The 26797-nt window shown below is 38.3% G+C and overlaps 6 protein-coding genes across 11 annotated transcripts; 4 read left to right on the top strand and 2 right to left on the bottom strand.

Moving 5' to 3' along the window:
* Positions 1-35: 35 nt before the first annotated feature.
* LOC148176178 (SCY1-like protein 2) lies at positions 36-3262 on the bottom strand. The gene is made up of 4 exons (XM_088034854.1): positions 3044-3262; positions 2172-2998; positions 1819-2121; positions 36-1499 (listed from the first exon to the last, which is right to left on the bottom strand). Exons 1-4 carry the CDS (start codon positions 3180-3182, stop codon positions 231-233), a joined length of 2538 nt encoding a protein of 845 aa, XP_087890980.1. The 5' UTR covers positions 3183-3262; the 3' UTR covers positions 36-230.
* On the top strand, positions 3259-4370 carry FRG1 (FSHD region gene 1). Its single transcript, XM_088034849.1, has 4 exons — positions 3259-3382; positions 3430-3796; positions 3843-4045; positions 4127-4370. Exons 1-4 carry the CDS (start codon positions 3279-3281, stop codon positions 4272-4274), a joined length of 822 nt encoding a protein of 273 aa, XP_087890975.1. The 5' UTR covers positions 3259-3278; the 3' UTR covers positions 4275-4370.
* Positions 4278-8712, bottom strand: SCCRO4 (DCN1-like protein SCCRO4). 4 transcript variants are annotated; one of them, XM_088034851.1, is made up of 6 exons: positions 8517-8711; positions 8154-8276; positions 7506-7863; positions 7247-7454; positions 4654-4716; positions 4278-4595 (listed from the first exon to the last, which is right to left on the bottom strand). In XM_088034851.1, the coding sequence occupies exons 2-6, from the start codon at positions 8237-8239 to the stop codon at positions 4588-4590; spliced, it is 723 nt and encodes a 240-aa protein (XP_087890977.1). In that variant the 5' UTR covers positions 8240-8276; positions 8517-8711; the 3' UTR covers positions 4278-4587. The 4 variants fall into 4 exon arrangements, with proteins under 4 accessions (XP_087890977.1, XP_087890976.1, XP_087890979.1 ...); XM_088034850.1 differs by having other exon boundaries at positions 8154-8712; XM_088034853.1 differs by lacking the exons at positions 8154-8276; positions 8517-8711 and adding an exon at positions 7911-8020.
* A 47-nt stretch (positions 8713-8759) lies between these two features.
* On the top strand, positions 8760-14999 carry LOC148176175 (uncharacterized). Its single transcript, XM_088034846.1, has 5 exons — positions 8760-9049; positions 10946-11080; positions 11122-13475; positions 14008-14444; positions 14491-14999. The coding sequence occupies exons 1-5, from the start codon at positions 9034-9036 to the stop codon at positions 14564-14566; spliced, it is 3018 nt and encodes a 1005-aa protein (XP_087890972.1). The 5' UTR covers positions 8760-9033; the 3' UTR covers positions 14567-14999.
* A 329-nt stretch (positions 15000-15328) lies between these two features.
* On the top strand, positions 15329-20077 carry LOC148176174 (cellular tumor antigen p53-like). 2 transcript variants are annotated; one of them, XM_088034001.1, is made up of 7 exons: positions 15329-15479; positions 15839-15910; positions 15966-16016; positions 16067-16118; positions 18358-18935; positions 18991-19180; positions 19228-20077. In XM_088034001.1, exons 2-7 carry the CDS (start codon positions 15861-15863, stop codon positions 19378-19380), a joined length of 1074 nt encoding a protein of 357 aa, XP_087890127.1. In that variant the 5' UTR covers positions 15329-15479; positions 15839-15860; the 3' UTR covers positions 19381-20077. The 2 variants fall into 2 exon arrangements, with proteins under 2 accessions (XP_087890127.1, XP_087890128.1); XM_088034002.1 differs by lacking the exons at positions 15329-15479; positions 15839-15910; positions 15966-16016; positions 16067-16118 and adding an exon at positions 16129-18287.
* LOC148176173 (cellular tumor antigen p53-like) lies at positions 20072-23949 on the top strand. Of its 2 annotated transcripts, XM_088033999.1 has the most exons (6): positions 20072-20289; positions 20341-20395; positions 22652-23256; positions 23305-23491; positions 23541-23685; positions 23740-23949. In XM_088033999.1, the coding sequence occupies exons 1-6, from the start codon at positions 20192-20194 to the stop codon at positions 23757-23759; spliced, it is 1110 nt and encodes a 369-aa protein (XP_087890125.1). In that variant the 5' UTR covers positions 20072-20191; the 3' UTR covers positions 23760-23949. The 2 variants fall into 2 exon arrangements, with proteins under 2 accessions (XP_087890125.1, XP_087890126.1); XM_088034000.1 differs by lacking the exons at positions 20072-20289; positions 20341-20395 and adding an exon at positions 22286-22603.
* Positions 23950-26797: the final 2848 nt, after the last annotated feature.

The following is a 26797-nucleotide window of genomic DNA, read 5'->3' as shown; positions in this document are numbered from 1 at the left end:
GCAAATTCTAATTAAAATAAACACATTTACAATAATTAGCGTGAATACAATGTTTAATTTAAGTCAGTTTCATAAAAAAACAAAGTTTCGTCTAGTGAGCTTAGCTTTGACAGTTTGACAGATTTTATTTAGGTACTGCCAACTTGCACAAAAAGGTGAATTTGTGACGTCAAACATTTAATAGTGTCGAAAATAAAAAACATCCATAAATAACAATTTACATAAACAACCTAACTTAATAAATCCATAATTTCATCCTTCGAAAGCGCATTGTTATTAGAAGTCCCCACACTCACCCCCATCGAGCCCATCAAGGGTTGTTTCTGCATCATTTGGTTCATAGGGACTTTTGGGCTATTTGTCATATTCCCCATATTCCCGATTGGCAACAACTTATCCAAAGCATTCCAGTTGCCTTGGGGCGACGTGTTATTGTTACTCCGAATCTGATTGGTGCTACTCCAGGGATTGGGTGAGGAGAAACTGGACTGTAATCCCATTGGATTGCCGCCCATCCAATTTCCCCCACTTCCACCCATGCTTATACCCCCACTAGCGTTTCCTCCGCCAATGCTTAACCCCCCACTCCCTCCTCCTACGCTCAACCCCCCACTTCCTCCCATGCTTAACCCGCCACTCCCCCCACTCACATTGGCATTGGACCAATCAGACATCAGCGTCGTCGTCAAATCCTTCGCAGGCGTGGTCACAGGACTCTTCGGGGACTTTACCGGCGCCAAAGCCGCCTGGTTTTGGAATGCTTTGAAACTCTCCTGTTGTTGCGCCACCTTTTGTTTCTCCTCTAAGCTCATGGTAACAAAAGAATCGAGACCGAGTCCAGTGAAAGCTTGATCTAATTCGACTGGTTTCTTCGTCGCTTGGAAGGTTGGCATTGCTGCAGTCAACACTTTTTGCTCATCTTTGACCGAATTCAACTGTTCTAGTTTGGTGCGGTGGTCAGTCTCTACCAACTGAAACATTTCTTTGACTAAAGTAACTAAAGCGTTGAACTGGGTGAGAGTAAGACCGTTTTCGATACACAGAGGAATGAGAAACGGGAGGATTCTTGTCGCGATGACTTCTTTGCTGATTCCGAGTTTCTTGTGGTTCATCGCGAGCTTGTAAATCCCCAAGATACCCATCAACACCGCCGGTTCTCTTGACGGTATCTGCGGGAGGAACGGGAGGACCTCGTCCAGAACCAGCCACTTATCTAAGTGCTCCAAAAGTCGCCCCACGCACAACAAACAGTTCACGCGCACGGAAAGACCGGAAGTCGACAAACACAGACGTTTGATCCTCGGAAGGAGACTGTTTTTAACATTGGAATGATCAAGCAGCCCCGCGAAAGTTGGCAGGACTGAAAGACACAGCTCGTGGATTTGGGGGGAGTCCGAATCGAGCCCTCGGTACAACATGGGGAGGACGTGCTGTTGGACGTCCTCCGCTGGAGTTAACTTGAGAAGAAGCTCCATGCGTTGAAGCATGATCAAGAGGATCTAAAAAAAACAACAAAGTTACCTCCCCTCTACCGCCATTACGAAAGACAATTAAAAACAACCTCCCCTCACACGCCCATTATAAAACACAACTACCTCCCCTTACGCCGCCATGACGAAAGCCTCACCTGGATGGGTTCCATAAGCTTCATGACCGGTTTGAGGTGGGGGAGGACTTGCGCGCAATACTCCTCCTTGGTGCAGTCAGAGTTACCTCCCCTCATACCGCCATTACGAAAGACAATAAAAACAACCTCCCCTCACACGCCATTATAAAACACGGCTACCTCCCCTTACGCCGCCATGGCAAAAGGCTTACCTGGATTGGTTCCATGAGCTTCATGACCGGCTTGAGGTGGGGGAGGACGTGCGCGCAGTACTCCTCCTTGGTGCAGTCTTGGGCGATATCCAGGATGCTGGGCAAAACGAAGGGGACCATAGCGGGCTGGGAAAGATCGCGGGAGAGACAGGACAGCACTCGCTGGACTTTTACTCGGTGGGGAAGTTTGGGGAGAGCCTCGGGTAAACCTTTGTAAAACTGGGACTTCTGGAGGTTGTCCCACTGGAGAAGAGAGTCCAGATAAGTCAAGGTTTTGATAGCCACGTCGTCAAAATACGGAATCTGAAAAAAAACAATTAACCCTCTGGAGGTGGGAAGTCCGACAGTCTTACTCTAGCGAATTGATGCGCGTCTGGACGGACCTCTGGGGTGACATTCAACAATAGTTTAACATACTCCCTTAGAGCCTCAGGGATACATTGCAACTTCCCCCCACTCAAACTCTTCAACTGTTGAGCTCTCGCCCTGAACTGTTGAATATCCTTAGCGGGAGCAATCAAGTGATTCCCTGGGGAGTTCAACACGTATGCCAACATCCCCACAGAGAACATATCACTAGCTGAAGAGTTACCCTGACTGAGAACACACTCTGGAGCTAAATACTCCAAACTGCTCTGACAAATCTCCGGGAGAGTTGGGGAGAAACCCTCGCAGGGATAAACAGGGGGGAGATTCGGCGGATTAGTGTTGTGAACACAGAAATCTAATCCAAAAATCTTCCAGGCGCCCTGCTTATTAATAATAATACTCTCAGGACAGATATTTCTATGCAACAACTTCACGTCATTGTGCAAAAACGCGAGACCTTCACTGATCTGAAGTAGGCCGTACTTGATCTCAACATCAAAGAGTTTGTACTCGGACATGTTCCCCGGTTGGGGCATATTCGTGGTTTTCCCCAAAACGTTTGCTAAACTTGCAAAAACCGGTTCTGTTGCAAACGCGAGACTCTCGCGACTCTCCTCCAAAGGGTGCTGCACGGTGAGGATCTGCGGGTGTCGGATCTTCGTCAATTGAGTGATCCCCCGCCGCAGACTTTCCAGGATCATGTCTCGATCGGATTTGTTCCATCTTTCCAACTGGCGCTTCTCGAAGACGAAAATTGAGGCTTCTTGCTTCGTGGAGCGTTTGTAGCCACTGTAGATCTTCCACAGTAAACCTAGAAAAGCGTCTTAAAAGGGGCGAGACTGGGTTGGGGGGTTACCTGGCCCGGCGGAGGCTGTGTGGGTGGTTGCGTCAAATTCTCGAGTCACGGGGTTGCCCGGGAGCACCCCTGAAAGCTGCGAGACGGTGCTGCTGACGGAGCTACTCACTTGCGAGTAGAGTTTGTTGAAAACTTCCATGGGGGCGTCTAGAAAACCACAATAACTATCATGTTTTGACAGGTTTGACAAGTGACACTAGTGCCAGATTGGTGACTCTAGGGAATTTACCTGTCAATGTCAAAATTTGACATAACCTTAAAATCGTGTTGTTTGTTTACGATGTCGGAGTACGAGAACGTCCGTGTGGGCAAACTCGTCCTCAAAGGCGAGAAAAACAAGTAAGTTATCCCCTTGTGCAGCCCCCCAGTGTCATATTTCCTTGCAGAGCGAAGAAGCGCAAACACAAGAGCAAGCGCGTCGACGCGGCCCCCAAAGTGGACTCTGACAGTCTCACCCACGGCAACTGGTGGAAAGTGATCAAAGCCGAAGACATCACGGGCCCCGTGGCTATAGAATTCGGTAGTCATACCTACGTCAGAGCCCTAGATAACGGTTTGTTTACTCTGGGGGCTCCACACGACGAGGGCGACGGCCCGTCGCCTGAAGAGATCCTCACGGCTGTTTTAATCGACGAGCAGAAGGTCGCGTTCAAGTCAGGCTATGGGAAGTATTTAAGGGTGGAGAAAAATGGGGTTGTCACAGGGAGGTCGGACGCGATTGGGGTTATGGAGCAGTGGGAGCCTGTCTTCCAGGTAAGGGGTGGAATTAAATTGGGTTTAAATAACTGTGGAGTTGTAGGAGGGGAAGTTGGCGCTACAGAGCTACTCGGAGTGTTTTATGAGTGTTAATGACGATGATGATGGGATTGAGGCCGTGGATAAGAAAGCGGGACCCCATAATATGGTGCAGGTCAGATCACAAACTGTCAAAGACGTGAATCCGTTGAAAGACGTCCCGGTGGAGGAGCAGGGAGATCTGGAACAGGTGGAAATTAATTACGTGTAAGTGCTCAAATTTGATTCGTTAACGTCGTTAAACGACACAATATGATTGGTTAATCGCATCTCCGCCCTGTTTTGTAGGAAAAAGTTCCAGAAGTTCCAAGATAAGCGCCTGCGGATCTGCAAAGAAGACACTTCTCAGTTGAAAAGGGCAAAGGACGAAGGAACTTTCCACGAGGCGCTGTTAGACAGGAGAAGTAAAATGAAAGCGGATAGATATTGTAAATAAAACTAGCTTCTAATGGAATTTATTGATATTTCCTAATGTTACGATGTAGATTTATTTTACAACGCAAAACATTAAAAAATTAATATTTCATTCTGACGATGAGTTTCTTGTGAAATAATACCAAAACTTACACTTACAATAAATTAACTAAGTCAGTTCGTTCCGAGTTACAACAGAATCTAAACATAACATTTTTACACATTTTATTATCATATTACACTGTCTGAAATTTTAACTGGAAGTTACGTAAAGTGTTGCAACAGAAAATAAATGACATTGCACTTCCAGTGACTGATGAACTGGGTTTGTATAATCATGATTCTGTAACAAAATAATTTACAGCGTATTAAAAAAAATACCTAAATTACTAAATCTCAACTTATGGCGACTTTGGCTCTTGATGCTTTCAGCCATTCTACAAATTCATCTAACATCACCGGCCCTGGAAAAAAACAGACGAGTTTAGTATAGTTTAGGAAGGCGGTGAAGTCGGCTTTGGACAGTGCTACCAACGTGGAAACACGTTTCAAGCCTACTGAGAAGTGTATTTTATTGGGGTGCCAACTAAAATTCATCAATCCAACTTTTAAAAACAAGAAAATTCAAAATTTTACGAATCGGACGATTACAAAATTCTGGCGTCAAAGGGCTCGAAAATCCAACAAAATCCAAAGAATAGAAATCATCAAATATACAATAAAAGAAAAAATACAAATTTCCAAAAACGTAAGGCCAAAATTCAAGAGCCAAAAGACTAAAATAATCCAAGAAAATTGAATTCAACAATTCAAGGAATTAAAAATACAACAATCTGAGCACTTGACATCTCAAATTGACAAGAAACTAAAAATTTACGAATGCAATGACAAAAATCTAAGAAAAATAAAAAATCTTGAATCTAAGAAATTTCTTCAACCAAAGATTGGAAAGCATATAAAAAATTGAGAAAATTGCAAATTCCAAGAGCCCAAAAATTAGATATCAAATATCCAATAAATGAATAAATACTAATTGTCAAAAAGATAAAAATGCCAAAATTTAACCAAAGGACTACAAAATCCAAGAATATTTGAAAATTTCAGGAAATTCTATAAAGAAAGGTTGTAAAATCAAAAAAATGTGAGTAAATTAAAAAAAAAATGCTAAAACCATCAGATATCCAATTAAAGAAAAAATAAAACGTAAGAACGCCAAAAGTCAAAAGCCAAAGGACTAAAAAATCAAGAAAATTCAAGTATTCAAAAAATTCACAAATCTACTTAAAACAATTCAATGAATTGAAAATACAAGAATTTGAGCACTTGAAATCTTAAATTTAGAAGAAACTAAAAATTTCTCGAATCTAAAAAAAAATCTGCAGAGAAAGAAAATTTTCAAATGATCTAAAAATGTAAGAAAATTGGAAATTCCAAGAGTCCAAAAACGTAAGAATGCTAGAATTCAAAAGCCGACCAAAAAATCCAAGAAAATTCAACAATTCAAAATTCTAAAAGCTAGAAAATTTCAAAATTCATAAAATGCAAATGTCCACAAATCCAAAGAAATTAAACAATTCAAGGAAATAAAAATTCAAGAATCTGAGAATAAACTAAAAAAAAGTTCGAATCCAACGACTCAAAAATCCAAGAAAAAATAAAAAAATCTTGAATCTAAGAAAATTCTAAAATAAATGATTCAAAGGGATTTAAAAAATGAGAAAAAACTGGAAATTCCAAGAGCCCAAAGGCTAGATTTCATCAAGTGCCCAATAAAAGAATAAATTCAAATTGTTAAAAAGGTAAAAATTCTAAAGCCAAAGGACTACAAAATCCGAGAATATTTGAAAAGGCAAAAATTAGAAGATGGAAAATTCAGGGGTCCAAGGACTAAGTAAAAAATCTCCGGAAATTTTTCAATAAAAGGTTGTAAAATCAAAAAAAAAGAAGTAAAAAAAACATAAAATCCGAGAGAGAAAAAAAAATCCAAGAAAATTCAAAATTCTGACACCTTTTCCGATTACAAATGTCCAAAAAATTAAAAAATCGATTTAAAACAATTCAAAAAATTAAAAATACACGAATTTGACCACTTAAAATTCCAAATTTAAAAGAAACTAAAAAATTCTCGAGTCTAAAGAAATTCTACAGTGAAAGAAAGATTCCAGATGATATAAAAAAATGTAGGAAAATTGGAAATTCGGGGAGTTCAAGAACGTAACAATGCCAGAATTCAAAAGCCAAAGGACCAAAAAATCTAAAAAAATTCAACAATTCAAAATTCCAAAAAAATTCTAAAATCCATTGAGACGAGGAATGTAAACAATTCAAGGAATTAAGAACATACGAATCCGAGCATTTGAAATCTTAAATTTATAAGAAACCTAAAATGTTCCAAATTAAAAAAAAACACGAAGAATCTGAGGAGGTAAGCTTATTAAAAATGGGAAATATAAAAACAATACAAGATTATAACGAATTTATATCAAATTCAAAAAATTCCAGGACGTTTAAATAAAAAAAATATCAAAAAACGCAAAAGAATATGTTTTTAATGCTCTAAAAATACCTAAAAATGGGGAAAATCCAAAGTTTGAAAGCCTTAAAAAAAGCCCAAAAATCTTCACAAACCCGACCTAAAAGCCACAAAACAAAAAAAAATGTCCTAATTTAAATGGGAATGTAAAAACTCTAAAAACTGGAGAGTTGTCAATCTAAAAAACTAAAGATACAAAAGGCTCATTAAAATTTGGGACCCAAAACCAAGTATTTCTAAAGATCTAAAAATGCAAAAATCGCAGAAGTTTAAGAAAGAATCTGAATATCTAAAAACTTACGAGTCTGACGACCTTGGACCCAAATCATTAAAAATCCAAACAAAGAACCGTTTTTTTAAGCGAATTCATTGCTAACTTAAGTCTAAATATAATTTGAAAGGTATGGAACGCGGTTGGCACCCCTGCTAATTGAATGAAACTTCAAAGGCGAGTTACTTACAAGCACCATCCACATCATAATTAGATAAGTCATTGTAGATGGTCCGTGAAAATTCGAGAATATTACACCACTGGTCCTTATTTATAACTTTGTACTTTGACTGATCAAGGAACTGACTGAACTGCGTATACAACGCCCAATGTTTGCCCAGCAGGAGCTGCAGCATCGCTTTGGCGGTCTCCATATCCATGCTCCGTTGATCCTTATCCTAAAAAAATGCAATGACGTCATGGCAGTATGTCCTTATTCCCCAACTTACCCTAGCAAAGTCATATGCGTATCGATAAATGGCCTTAAATATATTTTGATCATTTAAAAGACAACGTAAATAGTCCAGTCTGTATTGTAGTTTTTGTATTGAATCACACTGCATCTCGCCTAGCCCTTTCAGCCACTCTTCCTTTGTAAAGAACCCCATTTGCCTCGCTTGCATTTTAAACGCTAAAACTAACATCACGACATTCTCAGGCTCCACCCCAATGTCCTCGCAGAACTTCTCCATCCCTTCGGGTCCTAACGTGTCGGGATCATCAGGTGTTGTGTACTCTCTGAACCACGCCAGACACCTCTTTTGACTAAACGACTGCGCCTCTTCGACACGTGAAACTCGTCGAGAGCTGCAACAAGACACTTTTTCACCACGAAAACAAACAACCAGACCTACTCTGCATCGTCCATACAGAAGCATTAATGAAAGGAGAGATTTAAAAATAAGACGAGCAGGACGGGATAAAAATAGGCTCATGATCGGGCTAAGATTCACGTTTTCAGACACATGAAGGTTCAAAGGGGCGCCTGCGCCGACGTTTTTCGTTTTGACACTTGCGGGGCAAGCTCAGTTTCGCCGGCAGCCCCCTTGAACCTCCACATTAGCACGTTGCTGCAGCGTGAGCAAGAGCCCCCTTACCTGGAGTTCCGCAGCCTCTTTGAAGCGTATCTGTCATCCTCGTTAGAACTCATTTCTGTGGTCGATCTACGTTTGCTACGTGGCATTGCAAATTGAAAATCCTAAAACTAGCGATGATCTCGCCTAAAAACACCACAACTGTGTATTTGCGTTACAGTTGAAAAGTGAGGTTATGTCAAATCGTCAACGATTTTCTCGAAATTAACGCCCCCCTCGCTCTCAGCGGTCAAGCTCCCGCTAATTAGAACAACGAGAATCACAATTCTAATTGATAATTATAAATAGCGAATTGATTACCCCTCCCAAGCGTGTGTGAATAATTTTTTGATTTTCCACCCCAAAACGAGCCCACTGGACACTTACACTTGGCTTTAAAAAACGACGAGTGCAATGTGGTTTACGTGACAACTTTTATAATTTCATGTACTTTTAATGTGATTAAAAATGTAAATTCTAAACTCGGCTGATCTCTGCATCAGCTGTAGCATATTTTTAACCTTGAAAGTTCAGGGTTTTTCGCGAGACGGCCAAGGTTGGCCAACATGCGCACACTGCTCTTTCCTTAATTTTCGTGGCTGTTTTTCCGGTCCACGGTGGAGATTTTCCGCATCGAACTGTCTTTTTAACACGTTGCCATTTTTTTCAACCACTTTACGCTCATTATCTGCGGGGATATCGATAATTGCGATGTTAGCCGCGGATCAAAACGGTACCAACATGAGGCCACTGAAATTACCAAATCCCCCTAAACATGTGATCATTTGTTGTGTTATCTTTCAGTACCGTCTGGTAAATATTCGAACTTGATTCAATGAAAGGGCTTGGATTTGTGCTCAATCAGTGCAGTGCTAATTACGACTATTATCACCTCTAACCTGTGATGCTCAAAACCTCAGGTAATGTCATAATCATAATCCTAATTTAGTAATTTAGTTGCGATTTGCTTACATAAACCCAAGATTAGGGGTGCTGTAAACAACCCCAATCCCTAAATAAGTCTTAATCTGCGTCTCTTTTACCCTTTTTGCTCGTTGGGTGATGCAAACTGCAATTTTTTACCATAATGGTACCTAACCCATTGTTGCAAATGTCACCATGAAGGTTGTTTGTGCATTTCCTGCAATTTTAGAAAAGGAGGGAAGTTTTCGACGTAACCAGAAATTACAGTGCGATCAACAAAAACATGACCTTGAGAGTGAATTGAAAGTAGGCCAAGTGATCAAGTGCGCAGTTTTCTACTTTACCGACAGTTTTTGGTTGTTTCGAAGGGGAAACTGAGCCCACTGACAACCTAATTAGTGTATTTTACCAATTATAAAGTCTGGCTGGTGTTTTTACGTGTTGACATAACCTAATTGTTGGTTTTTCAACCCCGACATCTCGTGGGTGAAACTCGTACTGCTCAAAGAGGGTTATTTGTGGACTGAATTTCACATGAAATTTAACGTGACGGTGCAGGAAACACTAAAAGTACTTTTCAAACAAACAAGTGACTGCGATTTTTAATTTTTGACGGTTTTTCATTGTTTTATCATAAATGGGTGATCGGATCTGGCCAATTCTGGTAAAAATTGAAAGAGTGCCTCTAGATCTATTCGTGGACGAAATTTTACATCGTTCCAACGACAATAACTCTCTAAAAATGGCGATTATAGGCTTAATCTAGTATTCTATGAAAACTTTAGCCGCTTCGTGGAAAAACGATACTGGCTGTGTAGAACGGGACTTTACCTCCTCGTCATGATTACTTTGTATTTGTGATGACTCTCAATATCTCATATCTTTTTATTTATCTCATATTCATTCCGATAAGATAAGAGAGAACATTTTGATTTCGTTCGGTTTTTTAAAAATAGAAGTAGGCTGTGGAGTGTTAAAATAGGTTGGTCACCCTGTTCTTCGACCTTGACGTTTGGGAACTGTCAACATCCATTTATTTTATATTAAATTCTAACTTAAACTGTCAACATACAGGCCTACCAACTTATTTCATGACTTTTTGTTTATTTCATATCAGGATCATTCCAATAACATAAGAGAAAATGTTATGATTTATCCGGTTTTTTAGGTCGCAGTAGGCCCTGAAATGTTAAAATAGGTTGGTCACCCTGTTCACCGACTTTGACGTTTAGGAACTGTCAATATTCATCTATATTATAATAACCTAAACTGTCAACACTCAGGCCTGCCAACTTATCTCATATCTATTTGTTTACTTCAATTTATGATCATTCCAATAACATAAGAAAAAACGTTATGATTTCGTCCGTTTTTTAAGTCAAAGTGGGCTGTGGTGTCTTAAACTAGGTTGGTCACCCTGTTTACTGACTTTGACGTTTTTGAACTGTCAATATCCGTCTATATTATATTTAATTCTAACCTAAACTGTCAACACACAGGCCTACCAACTTATTTAATATTTCTTTGTTTATTTCATATTATATAATCATTCCAATAACATTAGAGAAAACATTTTGATACCGACCGGTTTTTTAAGTCAAAGTTGACACTGAAATGTTAAAATAGGTTGGTCACCCTGTTTATCGACTTTGGCGTCAGGAAACTGTCAATACCTATCTACTTCTAACCTAAACGTCAACTCGCATTCCTACCAACCGACTTCAAACTCCAAGGCCCCCTCACTTTCCGTTGTTTTTATTGATTTTTTTGCACTTTTACAAGAAACATCGGCACTTTTTTTTTATTTCCGTTGCAATTATCGCTTTCATCAAGCGTACTTCCCAACTCCCCGGACCCAATTATAAAACCAAACTAACTCGCCTTATTGTTAGACATGGCGTCAGTGAAAAACCCCGACTCCAAGCGCAAGCACAAAGACGGCGTTGTCAACAGCCTGAAGGACCTCTTCGGCAACGTCCTCCACATCGACATCATCCGTTCTGTGGCCTCAGAGTGCGACTTTGACGGTAAGATACTCCCAGCACCCACCAATCATAATCTCTTGTAGTTCAAAGGTCTTCGAACGTTCTCTTGGAGATGACGAATAACATCGACGAGCAGCCGTTTAAGAAGAAGGAGAGAGCGAAGAAGAGGTCGCCTCAGCATACCACACCGCAGAAATCCGCGACGATGGCGCCACCGAAAGTGGTCAAGTCGAAGAAGACTGAAGACATTGAAAAAGTTATTGGGAAAATCCGGCAAGGGCATAAGGTCTTGGTGATTCTGAGGGGGCTGCCGGGGAGTGGGAAGTCGAGGTTGGCGGTGGTTATCACAGACGTCACGTTGGGGCCGGGGAATAACAGCCACCATATTCTTAGTACGGACGACTTCTTCATGCAGCACCGTGGGTACGCTTTTGATCCCACTAGGATCCAGGAAGCCCACGCGTGGAACCATCAAAGGGCTTTCAGGGCGATGAGTCGAGGGCTCAGTCCGGTTATCATAGACAACACCAACACAAAGATGTGGGAGATGAAGCCTTACGCGATGATGGCCACTGACTATGGCTACTACGTGGAGATCCTCGAACCGGACACCTGGTGGGCCTTCAACGAGAAAGAACTAGCTAAAAGAAACACCCACAACGTCCCCAGAGAGAAAATCCAAGACATGCTGCAGAGGTACGAGAAGAATGTCACTCCGCAGAAGCTTCTCTGTGCCTATAACTTGGCGTACAAGTTCCAGAAGCCCCCACAATTCAGATTATTCCCTCCGCTCAGCAACGGGTTTGCTCATTTCAAATTACCTTCGAACGCCTTCGTCGTCGAGGGGGTCCCTAAGTCTAAAAGCACCTCCCATATAGAAGACGCGGTCAATTTAATGGAGTTCTCGGAAGTCTTAAATGGGGCGACCAAAGACAACGACAATCAGAACGTCTACGTGAATCCCGTCGATGAGATCCTCATGTGTTCAGACGAGAACTCCGTCGACGTCCTCCAGCCTGATCCTATAGGAACTCCCTCAAGTATCAAAGGCGAGTCGCAGTTGTTCCCGGATATTGAAAACGCCTGGGGGATCAGCGAAAAGGCCTTGCAAGCATGGGAGATCGTAACTCCAATAAAGTGCGACGTCAACAGAACCTCCGAGGAGCTCTTTTCCAACCAAGAGGACGAAAAACTGGAAACTAAAGACAACAGCAGTTGCGTGGAGCCCTCAGACTACCTCAAAGAAGATGCGGAGGTGCCATTCGGTTTCCGGGTCGTGGTGGCCCAAAGCAGGGACATCAACACCGGATTACCCGCTCCTGTCAAAACCCCCAGAAGGAAGATCATGATTGACCAAAGCAGTACCACGGAGGACATCGACCACGAAGACGACGAAGAGAGCCGCGTCAAAGACCTCATGGATCTTTTCCCGAAAGTCGCGCGCTCGGCTCTCCAAGAGCTCTACCTCAAGTGCAACCGGAACTTCCACTGGACTGTTGACCTCCTCCTCGAAGACAACAATCTCGAGCTCGCCGAGCTCGCTCAACCTGAAGAGGTTAAAGAAGTTGTCTCGCCACCGACCCCCGAACCGGAACACAAAGAAGAGAAAGTCTTTAAACGCAAAGCCATCTCCGAGGACTCCCTCGAATTGAAGAAGTGCCTCGAGAGTAAATTCGATATAAACAAGGAGCACTACTCCGAGCATGTTTATCGGGTTAAACAGACGAAGTTTGGGGTTTCCGATCCGCAGCCTTCCACATCTGCGGGTGTTGACTCCGACTCAGACTTGGACTCCGATGACGACGCTTCCATGCAAAGCGACGACAACCCCAAAAACATGATCGAAATCAACTTGGGGGAGACCTTCGTCGATCAGTTGGAAACAATGTTCGGAGGCAACGACGGCGCCTTCCCCAAAGGCTACCAACCGGTGGTCCAAATGCCCATTTCTCTAGCCCGACAAATCTACTCTTTCTACATTGAATCGATTTGCCAGCAAATGGAGGCCCAAAGTCACATCCTCGACCGTTTAGTCAAAGAAGACGAGGATTTCGCCCGGAAACTCCAGGAGCAGGAGGAAGACACTCTCGGTGCCGCGGCTCCTGTCCCTAATCTCAACGAGATTATGGACGAGCAAGTCGCTATGAATCTCCACAAGAAGGATGTTGATGGATGGAAAAACTTGACGGCTGATAACTTAGCGGCGAAGTTGACAAAACAGAAGCTATTCAACGCGTTTCCTTGTATTGATAAAGAAGTGTTGTTGGAGATCTGGCATGCTTATGGTTATGATTACAATAAGACTGTTGAGGTGTTGATCGCGTCCGTGGGGGCCGAAGGGATGAACGGGTCTGGAGAGGCGCTCCGCGAGCCGCCGGTCACTCAGACGATGCTGCAGGAGATGAAGGAGGCGGAGGAGAACTGCGAGGACGTTGTGGTGAGTTCATTGATATTTGATATTGATAATGAGACCTTAATGTCAAATCAATTGTTTTGTATTAATCGATATTGATATTTTGATGCACATTGATAAGGGCCTCTATGTTGATATTTGATATCTAGTAGTGGTTTGATATCAAATCAATTGTTTGATTGTATCCATCGAAAGTTGATATTTTGATACCCATTGTTAAAGGCCTCTATCTTGATATTAGATGTCTAGTTGTCGTTTGATAGGATGATATTTGATATTGATAATAAGAGTTTGATAACAAATCAATTGTTTGATTGTATCCGTCGACAATTGATATTTTGATACACATTGATAAAGGCTTCTATGTTAATATTTGATATCTAGTTGTCGTTTGACAGAATGATATTTGATATTGATAAATTGATATCAGTGCTACCGTAGTGTGAGCCTTTGGAATCAAATCACATTTTTTGATAATCATTGCTAAAGAGCTGTATGTTGACCTTTGATACCTACTTTGCCAAATGATATTTGATATATCAAAATTCCCTTCTAGGAGCCCGAGGAGCAGAAACCCGCCACTTACTACCGCGAGGAGGCCACCACCCACCTCAACAAACGCGCCGAGCTCTACGAAAAGGCGAAGTCCTATTACCTCCGTGGTATGACAGAAGTGGCAATGTTCTACTCAGAACTGGCCAAAAGAGAAACGAAATATTACGACCGAGCTAATCACTTCGCCGCCGCCGCGTTCATAGATGAACACTCTAAAAGACTCCAGAAGTTCGATACTCTAGATCTCCATTTTCTGTACGTGAAAGAAGCCATTCCAAATCTAGATCTGTTCATCGATCGGAATATCAATCTGTTGAAAGGTAGCGCCAAAAGAGGTCAGGATTTGTTTGTTATCACTGGAAGAGGTAAGAATAGCGAAGGAGGGATTAGTAAGATCAAACCGGCGGTCATTGGAAGATTGAAGAAGAGACAGATTAAGTAAGTGGTGGTGAATAAATCGATTTTTTCTAATTGTTTATTGCAGTTTTGTTCAACTAAATCCAGGGCTGTTGAAGATAAGAGTGCAAAGAGATTCCATGATAACAAGTGATATACCGTAATTATATGTTTGTACATATCTTTTGATTGTTTTATTAGACTTACTATGACCTATATGGCAATATGACTATGTCAAATTATGACCCGGTTAGGGTTTTTAGTACAAACGTTACGTTTAAAGTTATTTGTCTTATGCTTCTAGGATCTAAATTTCGTTTATTTTAAACACATGTAGTGTAGGCTGTTTTTGCCATATGTGCATGTATTTTTTAATTATATGTATAAAACATGAGAGAATTGTTAAGTTCACCATATCTTATGTTAGTTAGGCGTGTTTTTAAATCCACTCAGTTTTCCGGCCATTTTTTTTATATAAATTCTCCATTATCTTTACTTGTTGTTACTGTTCAGGTTCTAACAATAGGTATCTATGGTTGTTGTAAATGTATTATAATTTTTATACATTTTTAAGAAACAATATATTTTAATTACGAATGGTTTCGTCATTCCCCAGTCGTACCAACATAAAATTAAACATCACGGGCACCCGCTAAGGGAACTTTCTCAACGACCAATGAAAGAGCACTGTCTGCAACAATTGAACATCTGGCATGACGTCACCGCGGCAATAAAACGCTTGTTTTTAGTGAAAAAACTAAAAGTCCCGACAGTTCTAAATTACTACTTCTACCTGTTCCACTGAATAAAAGATCGATGGGAAACCTCACCTCCGTATGACCGTATGACTCATCTGCAGGTGTCCAGACCGGTCCTCATTCTCCCTCCTTTTCTCGCGAACAAACAAGTGCGCATCACATGGAGATGTTACCCAATCCGGAGCGCGGATTCTCCAAGGTCACGACAGTCACGTGACGCTGAGCTTTTCTGTAGTTTTCTTGTGTTGAGAAGTGGTGTCAGAGCGGAAGAAGTGGATGGAAACCGGAAGCAAACGTGAGGAAGAAGAAAACAAATTAGGTTGGTAATTTAACGGCATGATTTGTCATTGTTTGTTTACACCAAGTGTGCCATGTTAATTGTTCCGGGAACTGTCACAAATGGAAGTGAGGTTAGGTGGCGTAAACAAAACGTTGAAGCGGGATTCCGGGACTCCGGGCTTGTTTTTTAATGCACGAATCACAGAAGTGCGTTTTTCCGGGCGACTATGCAATGAAATTAATTGTTGTGCAATTATCATTGACGTTGAAACAATAGATGGCGGGTGACAAAAAGTCCATAGACCTTACAAATTCGAGATGGCGGTTCCCGTGACGTAATTATGACATTTGGTGATATAATACAGGATGATTCATTGAAATTAATTGCGTTTTGTGTAGGTTTGTTTTACCGAACGTCATTATGCTGGAAGATGAGAGTACGAACTTGGAAGACTTTAATTCAATTGCTTTGTAAGTAGTTTGTTTTGTCTTATTTGTTTCGTTATGTTGATATGTTTGGATTTAGTGACGGTCTCGATTTTATACCACCGGGAACTCTCGATGAGAACGATATGATGTAAGTAATGATAATTGTAGTTTTAAATGTCATTAAACGATGTAATTCAGGAATCCCATGTTGAGCATGGGCATAATCAATGGCGACGACACCACTCTCAGTGTAAGTATTGTTGGGATGATCCAACTGTCATTTTTATGGGAAAATATCTTGTGATTCTAGACAGGCCATGCATTATAAACGTAGGTCGGTTTCTTGCTCACAAACTTTAACATTTCTCAAATATTTAGATTTCGTATGGTTCAACTGCTGCGCGGGTGTTAGTTACGACATGACCACACGCCATTTTCTCTCAAAGCCGACTGCGAATCTAAATTGAGCGGATAACACAATATTCAAATATGTAGTAAATTGATACCTTTTTGTTCCAATTTTTTTTGCGTTATCAGTCAACGACATACGTTTTCGTTTCTCAATGCGATTTGAATACGAATTTTTGTGTAACTTACTCAATTTTATTTTCACAAATAAATACAGAATTTTAGAAATTGATATTGGATGCATTTAAAAAAATAAACAAATTCATAAAAAGGAAATTATAAACACACTAAGTAATTTTCACGTTGAACTACTGTTTTTTCACTGTCAATTAATGACATACGTTTACGTTTGTCTATGCGATTTTAATACAAATTTTTGTGCAACTTACCTAATTTTATTCCCACAAAAGCACAGAAAATAAAAAAATATTCTTGAAGCATTTTTAAACCAAAAACAAATAAATTCAAAAAAAGGAAATTATAAACAACCACCAAGTAATTTCACGTTGAAGTACGGTTTTTTCACTGTCAGTTAACGACATACGTTTGTGTTTCTCTAGACGATTTTGGTACCAAAAAAAAAATAAGTCAATTTAAAAAAGAGGAAATTCTAATCTCGGCCAAATTGTCATAAAGTGTAAAGCACCCTTTATGTATTTTAGTGTGAATGTTGCTTTGACAAAATTGATTGAAATTTGCACGTCAAATTAAAAGTAATGTATAGAACACACTGAATTTTTTAAAATGTTAATAAGAGACCCTAAATAATTTGATCGTGACTGTTAAAGCCAGTCAATCAACGACATACGTTTTCGTTTCTCTATGCGATTTTAATAGGCATTTTTGTGTAATTTACCCAATTTTATTTCCACAAAAACACAGAAAATTAAAAATTGTTTTTTGATGCATTTTGAAACCAAAAAAAATATTCAAAAAAGCGAAATTGTAAACAGCCACCAAGTAATTTTCCTCTTGAAGTACTGTTTTTTTACTGTCAATTAACGACATACGTTTGTGTTTCTCTATGCAATTTTAGTACCAAAAAAATTAAGCCAATTTAAAAAAAGAAGAAATTATAATCTCAGTCAAATTGTCATAAAGTGTAAAGCACCTTTTATGTATTTCATTATGACTGTTGCTTTTGACAAAATTGATTAAATTTTGCACGTAAAATTAATAGTAATGCATAGATCACACCCAATTTTTTAAAATGTCAATAAGATGTCCTAAATAATTTGACCGCGACTGTTTAAGCCAGACAATCAACGACATACGTTTTCGTTATTCTATGCGATTTTAATACGAATTTTTGTATAACTTACCCAAAACAGAATTTTATTTACACTAAAAGACAGATAATTCCATTTTAGACCAAACGAAAATTAAATAAGTTAAAAAAGGATAATTAAGCACGCAACCTTCACTTTGAACTACTATTCACTAAACGTTGTGATGAATGACCTAAACCCTTGAGGTTAATATTGTGCAATATTGAACAACATAATTTTATTGTTATCTTCATTGAGATGCTCATTGTCGTAATGTCAATCATTTTGGCGATAAGCAGTAGTGCGCCCTTTCAAACATGAAAAGTCACTGACAAGGCTGCCAACCCAAACTTTGAATTTAGAGCCTCTACGTTGAAATTCTTTCAAGGACGTTGAACCATTGAGTCACTTTTCTGACTCATCATAAGAAATAATCTTATTTTACTCCTCCGCACAATTAAACAAATCAAATAATTTAACGATAGCATTCGCACTAATCGATTCCGCTAACTCAAATTTCTCGTGAATACTGACGTATCGTCCCAACAAGCTCAAACTTGTCCCTTTCACAAAAACGACATTACTATCCTCGTCAGGTTCTCAGTTTTTTCATAGTTCTTGCAACGAGATTACTAACTTCGGCTGTGCTCCAATAACTGATCAAGTTAATATATTTTTGTTATATTTTTCCACATACTATATTTTATTTTTTTGTAGATATTAAGATGGTTGTTTCTGTTAAGGTGAGTGCAACCATAACCGCCCTTTTCAACCCTTAAAAATCTCTTAACTTTTCTATCCTGACTGTTTTAGATGGAAGACTACAAGTACTTGCAGGAAACGAACTTCCAAGACTTCCAAGTCATTTTTCCTCCAAGTGAACCGGCGGAATTGTGCAACACTGACTACGCCGGTCCGTACGATTTTGAAGTCTTCGTTGATCCGAACGTGATGAAAAACCCATGGGAATACTCGGCCAGTTTGAATAAAATTTATATTGATATGAAGCACAAGTTTCCGATCAACTTCAGTGTGAAGAATCAAATTCAGGATCAGACTTTCTTCGTACGAGTGATGCCTATGTTTGAAGAAGATCGTTATTTTCAAGAAATGGTCCACAGGTGTATTTGTCACGAGCAACTTCAAGACCCTACTAATCAGGGGGTGTCTGAACTGGTGGCGCAACATATCATAAGATGTGATAATAACAGAGCTCAGTATTGTGGCGACAAGAATGCCAATAGGAGACTCAGTATTGTGATTCCTTTGTCTAGTCCGCAGGCGGGCACTGACAGCGTGAAGGAGTTCTTCTACTTCGTTTGCAAGAATTCGTGCGTGGGAGGCATGAATCGGCGGCCTATTCAAGTGATTTTCACCCTGGAGAATAATTGGTGAGTTTGGGGAAACTCAGGAAATACGCAGAATTAATGGAAAATGTTGTTTCAGCGGCTCGGTTTTGGGGCGCCGCGTCCTCTGCGTCCGCATTTGCTCCTGCCCCAAGCGTGATAGAGAAAAAGACGAGAAAAGGGGCGAGAAGGCTCCAGTCCCTTCTGGAAAAAAACGGAAGATGGAGAAGAAAATCTTACCTCCTCCGCCAGCAACGGAAACTTCCGACACCAAAGTGTTCTCCTTAAATGTGAGCCGTTTATTCTTCCATTCTGTTCTCTTCACTTCTTCTTTCAGATTAATGTAGTTGGAGTAGAAAACTACAAGCACATGCTGAAAACCTGCCAGACTTTGATGGCCAACGAAATGGTTGAAGGCAAAAACGGCAACATCTCTGCATTTAAGAAGTGTCGCGATGAAGCAACCCAGTTGTTGAATCAAGTTGAATAACTGCCATTTTTATAAGTACACTTGCGGGCATGGAATTTTGGGCATTCCAAGAAAAAGTTGTGTGAACTACAGTGGACCCTCAACATTCGCGGCTTGTTTTTTCACGTGTTAATTTGCCAGTTGACTTGTCCAAACTTCGATGACCGCACGGTGTGGTGCTACGGCCCAAACTTTATAGTCGCAGCTGTACTCAAACTCCATGGTCTGTTTTTGTAAAAACTGGACCAGTCCTGAACCGTTTGGGGAGCTGCGACGATTTTTTATTTTATTTTTAGGCCATGACTTTATTATCGCTTTATTTTATTCTTAAAAAAATTCTCTGAGAGTTTGTTTTTAAATTCTCGTTGAGAAAGTTTTATATTTACGTACATTCCTAAGTAGCGGGTGCTGTGTACGTGGGGCTATTCAGTGTACAATTGCGAGCGAAAAATTTTGTCCAGTGTAAAGTTAGCTTTACTCTCAATTGCAAACAATTGAATAGGCCCTCCTGATTGTAAAACTCTGTTTTTTTTTTATTTAGAAATACCAACAGAGATATGCCAATGTCACTATTTTTTAGTTCTTCAGTACAAACTTTTGTCGTAAAGAACGAACGCAATTATTTGTGTTATTAGGTTGTAGGTTTATCTATACTATTTTTATACCTTTATATCAAAATATTGTTCCATTAATTAACATTATAATTATCTTATCACAATGGACTATTATTACGTCATACCTTCCTAACCCTAAAATTATGTTCAAGGTCATGCGTGTAACCGCTCCTCGTTTAACCAAATTTTGAAAAATCGGTGTAACCGCTCGGTTAAAAATGAGTCAGCAGTTTAGTCAGTACAGTGAAGGGGGCTTTTCTGACATAATTAGCGACGTGGATAAATTTATTGAGGAACATGGAATGACCGAGGACATGTAAGATTTGCAAATTTTGAGGTTACATTTTTAATATTTTGATTGTTTTAGAGGGCATTTGTTGACGAGTGGTGTGTCTAGCTCTAATGTAACAAGCACCAGTGAGGTAAGTGACCCATAAATTGTGAAGATGTGAAGATAAACATAACCTTGAATATTGTATAAAGAAAAGGTGGCTGTGGAACATTGGGGAGCGTTGTTCCATGGCCACCCTTGATTGTCATTCAGGGGTTTGTGTGTTGTTTTGTTTTTCCAATTTCTGGGTACTTGATTCTTTCGTTTGTATTTTCTCTGGAAATTGTTTAGTCTCTAGAATTATCTACATATATTGTCTAGATGTTTCTCTAGGTTTCCCAGATATACTTTCCAGATTCTTTAGGTTTTTTATTTGCAAAATTTCTCTAGATTATATATATCTTTTGGAATACTTAGATTCTTTTGTATTTTCTCAAGAAACTGTCCAGAGTTTCTAGAATTCACTACATTGTGTAGATGTTTGAGATTATTCTTCATTTTCTCTAGGTTTCTTAGATACACATAGATACTTTCCAGATTCTATAGGTTCTCTAGTTGCTAAATATTTCTAGTTTCAACTCTCTAGATTCTTTTGTATTTTCTCTAGAATTTGCCCAGAGTTTCTAGAATTACCTCCATTATCTAGATGTTTGAGATTTGTCCTCATTTTCTTTATATTTCTCAGATATAGATACTTTTCAGATTCTCTAGGTTCTCTAGTTGCTAAATTTCCCTATATAGTTTCTAGTCGCTAGATTATCCATATCTTTTAGATTATCTAGATTCTTCTGTATTTTCTCTAGAAATTGTCTAGAGTTTTTAGAATTATCTACATTATCTACATGTTTGAGATGTTTTTTTATTTTCTCTAAGAGATTGTCCAGAGTCTCTAGATTTATCGACATTATCTATGTTTTCGTGTCTTTCGGTTCTTCTTTATTTTTTCTAAGTTTACCAAATATATTTATATAATGTATCTAACTTTCCAGATTTTGTAGTTTCTAGACTTCCAACTTTATCACAGTATTATTATCTGCATGCTCCAGATTCTCCAAAAATACAAGTTTATCTAGATATGACCTATTTTGAAGTTATAGAATTTAGATTTATTTAAATAACATCATCTAGATCTTTGTACAAGTTGTTTTTTTTCAATTTCCAAATTCGTTGGATTTTCTTGCTTCCTAAGTTTTTAGTTTTTGGATTATCTCTATTTAGATTCTTCTGTATATCCCAGATATAGATATTCTCCAGATTCTCGACTTTCTAAATATTTAAATTTGTTTATTTACATTATCTAGGGCTTTGGACAAATTGAATTATTCTCTATTTTTTCTACATTTTTCAAAAATGCATAACAGATCCTCTAGTTTTGATAGATTCTGGAGATTTTTCAGTTTCCCTAGGTTTTAGTCTCTGGATTATCTATATATTTTGGATTCTTCTGTATTTTCTCAGATTTACCAAATATAGATCTTTCCTAAATTGTTTAGTTTTTCTAGTTTGTGGATTTCCAAGTTTATCTAGGTGTTATCTATATTGAAATTTTCTAACTTTTAGATTATCTACATATCCCAAATTGTCTAGATTTCCCAAAAACATTCCAGATTCTCTAGGTGCTATAAATTTTGTGGATTTTCTAGTTTCTACATAGATTTGAAAGAGTGTCTAAATGCCCTATTTTGCCCAAATTATCTAGTTCTAGATTATTTAGATTATCTCCTTTTTCTTTTGTCCTAGTTTATCTAAATTATCTAGATTTTTTGGAGTATTCTTCTTCATTTTCTTTAGGTTTCCTGTAGTAATAATTTCCGGTTTCTCTACTTGTAAGTTTTATAAATTCCTTAGATTTTCTAGATTCTCAAGTTTTCCTAGATAAATTATTGTTCACAATTTTGCTGGGTAGACTCTGTGCAAGTCACTTGCGGCAGCAACTCTGAAATTTTACTTGCAAGTGGAGCCTTTAAACTCTAACTCGTTTAAAATTATGCTAAATTAGATGTCATTCTTGACAATTGCTTCATGACAAACTGAAAAACAGTGCTACCAACGTATCAAAATAAAGGAAAGCCTCTTTCTCTAATTACTAAATTTAATTAGCTAACAAATCAAATCATTTCTAATGCGCAATTCGATTATATGAAATTTCATGAGTCATGTCATATTTTCGTTGCACCACAAGCTGCAAGTTCGAACCTGACAATCCTGAACAATAAGTGACGTCACTTTTATCTAAGTCTTTAAAGTGAGTGTCCACTTCAGTCGTTTTTTGCCCACCTAAATGGTTGTTGATCCACAGGTTGTATCCTCTCTTCCCATTTTATTCATTTAATTTTAACCCTTCCAGGAAACGATAGAATTCAAACACATTCCAGTGGAGCCCCTCAGGATCCCCAACCCGCTTTCTGCAGCTCTCCCCCAACCCCAATTCCCACCAGAAGACCCGCAAAGTCTCAGCACCGATGAGTACCCCGGCCCGTTCAACTTCGAAGTGTTAATCATCCCCACCGAGCAGAAAACCCCCTGGGAGTACTCCACCAAATTGAACAAAATCTTCATCGGGATCAACCTGAAGTTCCCTGTGGCGTTCAGTATCGAGCACCGCCCTGAAAACGTGAATCTCTTCGTGCGAGCAACCCCCATCTTCTCCCAGTCGCAGTTTTTCCAAGAAATTGTCCACAGGTGCGTGGGGCACCAGCACCCCACAGACCCGTCAAACAAAGGACTCCCTGCGAGGATGTACCAACATATCGTGAGGTGCAGCAACGACCGCGCGCAGTATTTCGGGGATAAAAACACCAAGACGCGGCTCAGCGTGGTGATCCCTCTGGGGATGCCGCAGACTGGTAGCGACGTCGTCAAAGAGTTCTACCACTTCGTTTGTAAGAATTCGTGTCCGTTGGGGATGAACAGGAGGCCGATCGACGTGGTTTTCACTCTGGAGGATGAAGAGTGAGTTTACTTCTTCGGAATTCTCGTGTTAAAGTGTTTTTTCTACAGGGGTGAAGTCCTTGGGAGGAAATTGGTGTCGGTGCGGGTGTGCTCTTGCCCGAAACGAGATCGAGAGAAAGAAGAGAAGGACATGGAGAAGAGTAATCCGCCGCAGGGGAAGAAACGGAAGTTGGGGGGCGGAAGCGGGCGCAGGGATGTTGACGGGGGTGCAGACACAACAGTCTTTCCTCTCACGGTAAGTCCTCAACATACAGTATTTTATACAGAGTGTTTCCGATTTCTAGATTAATGTTGTGGGTAAAAACAACTATCTACACCTTCTTGCTGCTGGCAGAGACCGCATGGCCGCGGAAATTTTGAAAACTGAAGGCAGAAGTAGCAGTGACAATCCTTTTAGAAAGAGTTATAACGAATGGTGCAATTTGATTGGTAAGACTTTCAGTTTCTATGTAAAATTTGTTTGTACAACGTTCTGTTTTTCAGAAAACGCTGGAAGGGAGTAATTTTGCTTTATTTCTCCAAATTTTATTTTTACACTGTGTATAAGTACTTCTAATAGTACATATATTTTTATAAAGTTGTTAGATGTGGTGTTGAAATTACCTCACGAGTATTTTTATATTTTTTATTTTAGATGATTTTGTATTGTCTGTGTATTTTATCTTTTTAAAAATAAATTGGAGAGTTCTCCATTTTTGCGTGTTGATTTACAACCCCTTTACCCTTTCTAGATTATCTAGTTTCTATAAATTCTGTGGGTTTATCTATGGACCCCAGATTATCTAAATTATCTAGGTCTTTTGGAAATTTATATTATTCTCCATCTTATTTAGGTTTCACAGAAAACCTTTCCAGATTCTCTTGGTTCTTTCTAATTTTGCAAGTATCTCAAGGTATTATCTATGCATTTTAAGATTTCCAGATTATCTAAATTTATCTTCATTATATGGATTTTTTGATGGCTTAGATTAATCTTTTTCTCTAGGTTTTCCAGATTCTATAGATTTTTCTACATTATCTAGATCATTTGGGGTACTTACATAAATACCTATAATTCAATGAATTTTCTAGATTTCCTAATTTCTCCTCTCTTTGGAATTGTCCAAAATCATTAAATTTATCTACATTATCTAGGCCTTTGAGACTTTTCTTCGTTTTCTCTAGCTTTATCAGATATAGAAACTTTCCAGATTCTCTAGGTTCTCTAGTAGCTGAATTTCCCTAGTTTCTATATAATTTATATCTTTTGAATTAATGTTGATTCTTTTGATTTTCTCTTGTTTAGGTCCTCTTTTCTGGAATTTCAAAGTTTCTTAACTTACCTGTTGAGACTTTGAATTTTTCTATATTATCTAAATATTTAAATGTATTCTTAAATTCTTCTTTATTTTCTTTAGGTTTCCCAAATATACTTTCCAGATTTTCTAGTATCTATATTTCCAACTTTTTCAAGGTATTATCTGCATGCTCCAGATTCTCTACATCATCTAGATCTTTGGAAAAATTGAATTATTCTCTATTTTCTCCAGATTCTCCAAAAGTACAAGTTTATCTAGGTATTATCTATTTTGAGTTACCTAAAATCTAGATTTATTTGAATGACATGTAGATCTTTGTACAAGTTGAATTGATTTTGTAGCTTCCTAAGTTTTTAGTTTTTGTATTATCTGTATCTTTTGGAATATTTAGATTCTTCTGTATTTTCTCTAGGTTTTCCAGATTCTCTACTTTCTAAATATTTACATTTATCTATGTAAAATCTATGTAGTTATCTATTTTAGAATTGTCCAGAGTTCATATGTATCTTCTTTATCTACATCTTTGGACAAGTTAAATTATTACTCTTTATTTTCTCTAGATTCTCCAGAAATACTTTCCACATTCTCCTAGGTCTCCCAAGTTTTTAGTTTGTAGATTATCTATATCTTTTGGATTATTTAGACTGATCCAGTCTACATGACCCAGATTATCTATAATATTATCTAGATCTTTGGACGATTTATAGATTATTCTGTATGTTCTCTAAGTTTTCTAGAAATAGATCGTTTCTAGATTCTCTAGAGTTTCTAAATTTGAAAATGTATCTAGGTTTTATGTATTTTAAAATTATCTAGAATTCAGATTTATCTACGTTATCTAGATTTTTGGACAAGTTGAATTATTCTTTATTTTTGCTAGATGCTCTAAAATACTTTACAGATTCTTTATTTGTTTTGATGCATTCTGTAGATTCTCTGGCTTCCCTAGCTTTTAGTCTAGATTATCTATATCTATTGGATTATTTAGATTCTTTCGTATTTTCTCTAAATTTACCAGATATATTGACCTAGATTGTCTAGTTTCTCTAGTTAGTGGATTTCCCAGTTTATCTAGGCATTATCTATATTTTTTTTTGTAGATTTTAGATTTATCTAATCTACATACCCAGATTATCTACATTATCTCTAGATCTTTGGATGCTTATTTAGATTATTAATTCTGTAGTTTCTCTAGGTTTCCCTGATATAGATACTTTGCTTACTCTATAGGTTATGTAGTTTCTAAATTTTAAATTTTATTTAGAGTATATCTATTTAAGAAATTTTAGAATTCAAGTTTATGTGGATATCCAAGATTATCTATATTGTCTAGAACTTTAGACAAGTTGAATTATTCTCCAGAAATTGGTCTCTGGATTATCTATATTTTTTAGATTTTTTGATTTTTCTGTATTTTCTCTAAGTTTTTCAGATATAGATACTTTTTAAATTGTCTGGTTCTTAGATTCTCTGCTTCTTGGTTTCTATTTAAATTTCCAAGTTTATCTAGATATTCTCTATCCTCCAGACATTGTTCAAAATTTAGATTTATCTGCACGTTTCAGATTATCTATTTTATCTAGATTTTTTGACGATTGGAATATTCTCCATTTTTTTCTAGCTTTTCCAGAAATATTTCCCATATTCTCTGTATTCCAATATTCTCTCTACTTATGCCGATTTTCCAATTTCTGGTCTCTAGATTATCTATATCTTTGAATTGTTTAGATTCTTTTGTATTTACATTCTAGATTCTCTACAGAGTCTTTGAGTTTCTAGATTCAAGTTCATCAAGGTATTATCTATGTTGAAATTGTTCAGAATTTGAATCTGCACGGCCCAGATTATCTAGATTTTTGGAGGATTTAGAATATATTCTTCATTTTTCTCTAGATTCTCCAGAAATACTTTCCATATTCTCTAGCAGGTGTTATAAATTATGTCGGTTTTTTTGGTTCTCTAATTTTTAGTGCCCAGATTATCTATTTCTTTGAATTATTTAAATTCTTCTGTGTTTTCTCTAGTTTTCCTAGATATAGATACATTCCAGATTCTCTATATAGCCTCTGGGTTCCTAAATTTTCAAGTTTATCTAGATATTACCTATGTAGAAATTGCCTAGAATTTAGATTCATCTGGATGTCCTCTAGATTATCTACATTATCTAGATTTTTGGATTATTTAGATATTTCTATAGTTTTTGTAAGTTTCCTAGAAGTAGAAATCTAGGATTACTTAAAACT

Source organism: Gnatocerus cornutus, chromosome 4 (assembly GCF_029298725.1).
Source record: "Gnatocerus cornutus isolate USDA-ARS CGAHR chromosome 4, icGnaCorn1.1, whole genome shotgun sequence".
Classification (NCBI taxonomy): Eukaryota; Metazoa; Arthropoda; class Insecta; order Coleoptera; family Tenebrionidae; genus Gnatocerus; species Gnatocerus cornutus.
This window is presented reverse-complemented; position numbering and strand designations above follow the sequence as displayed.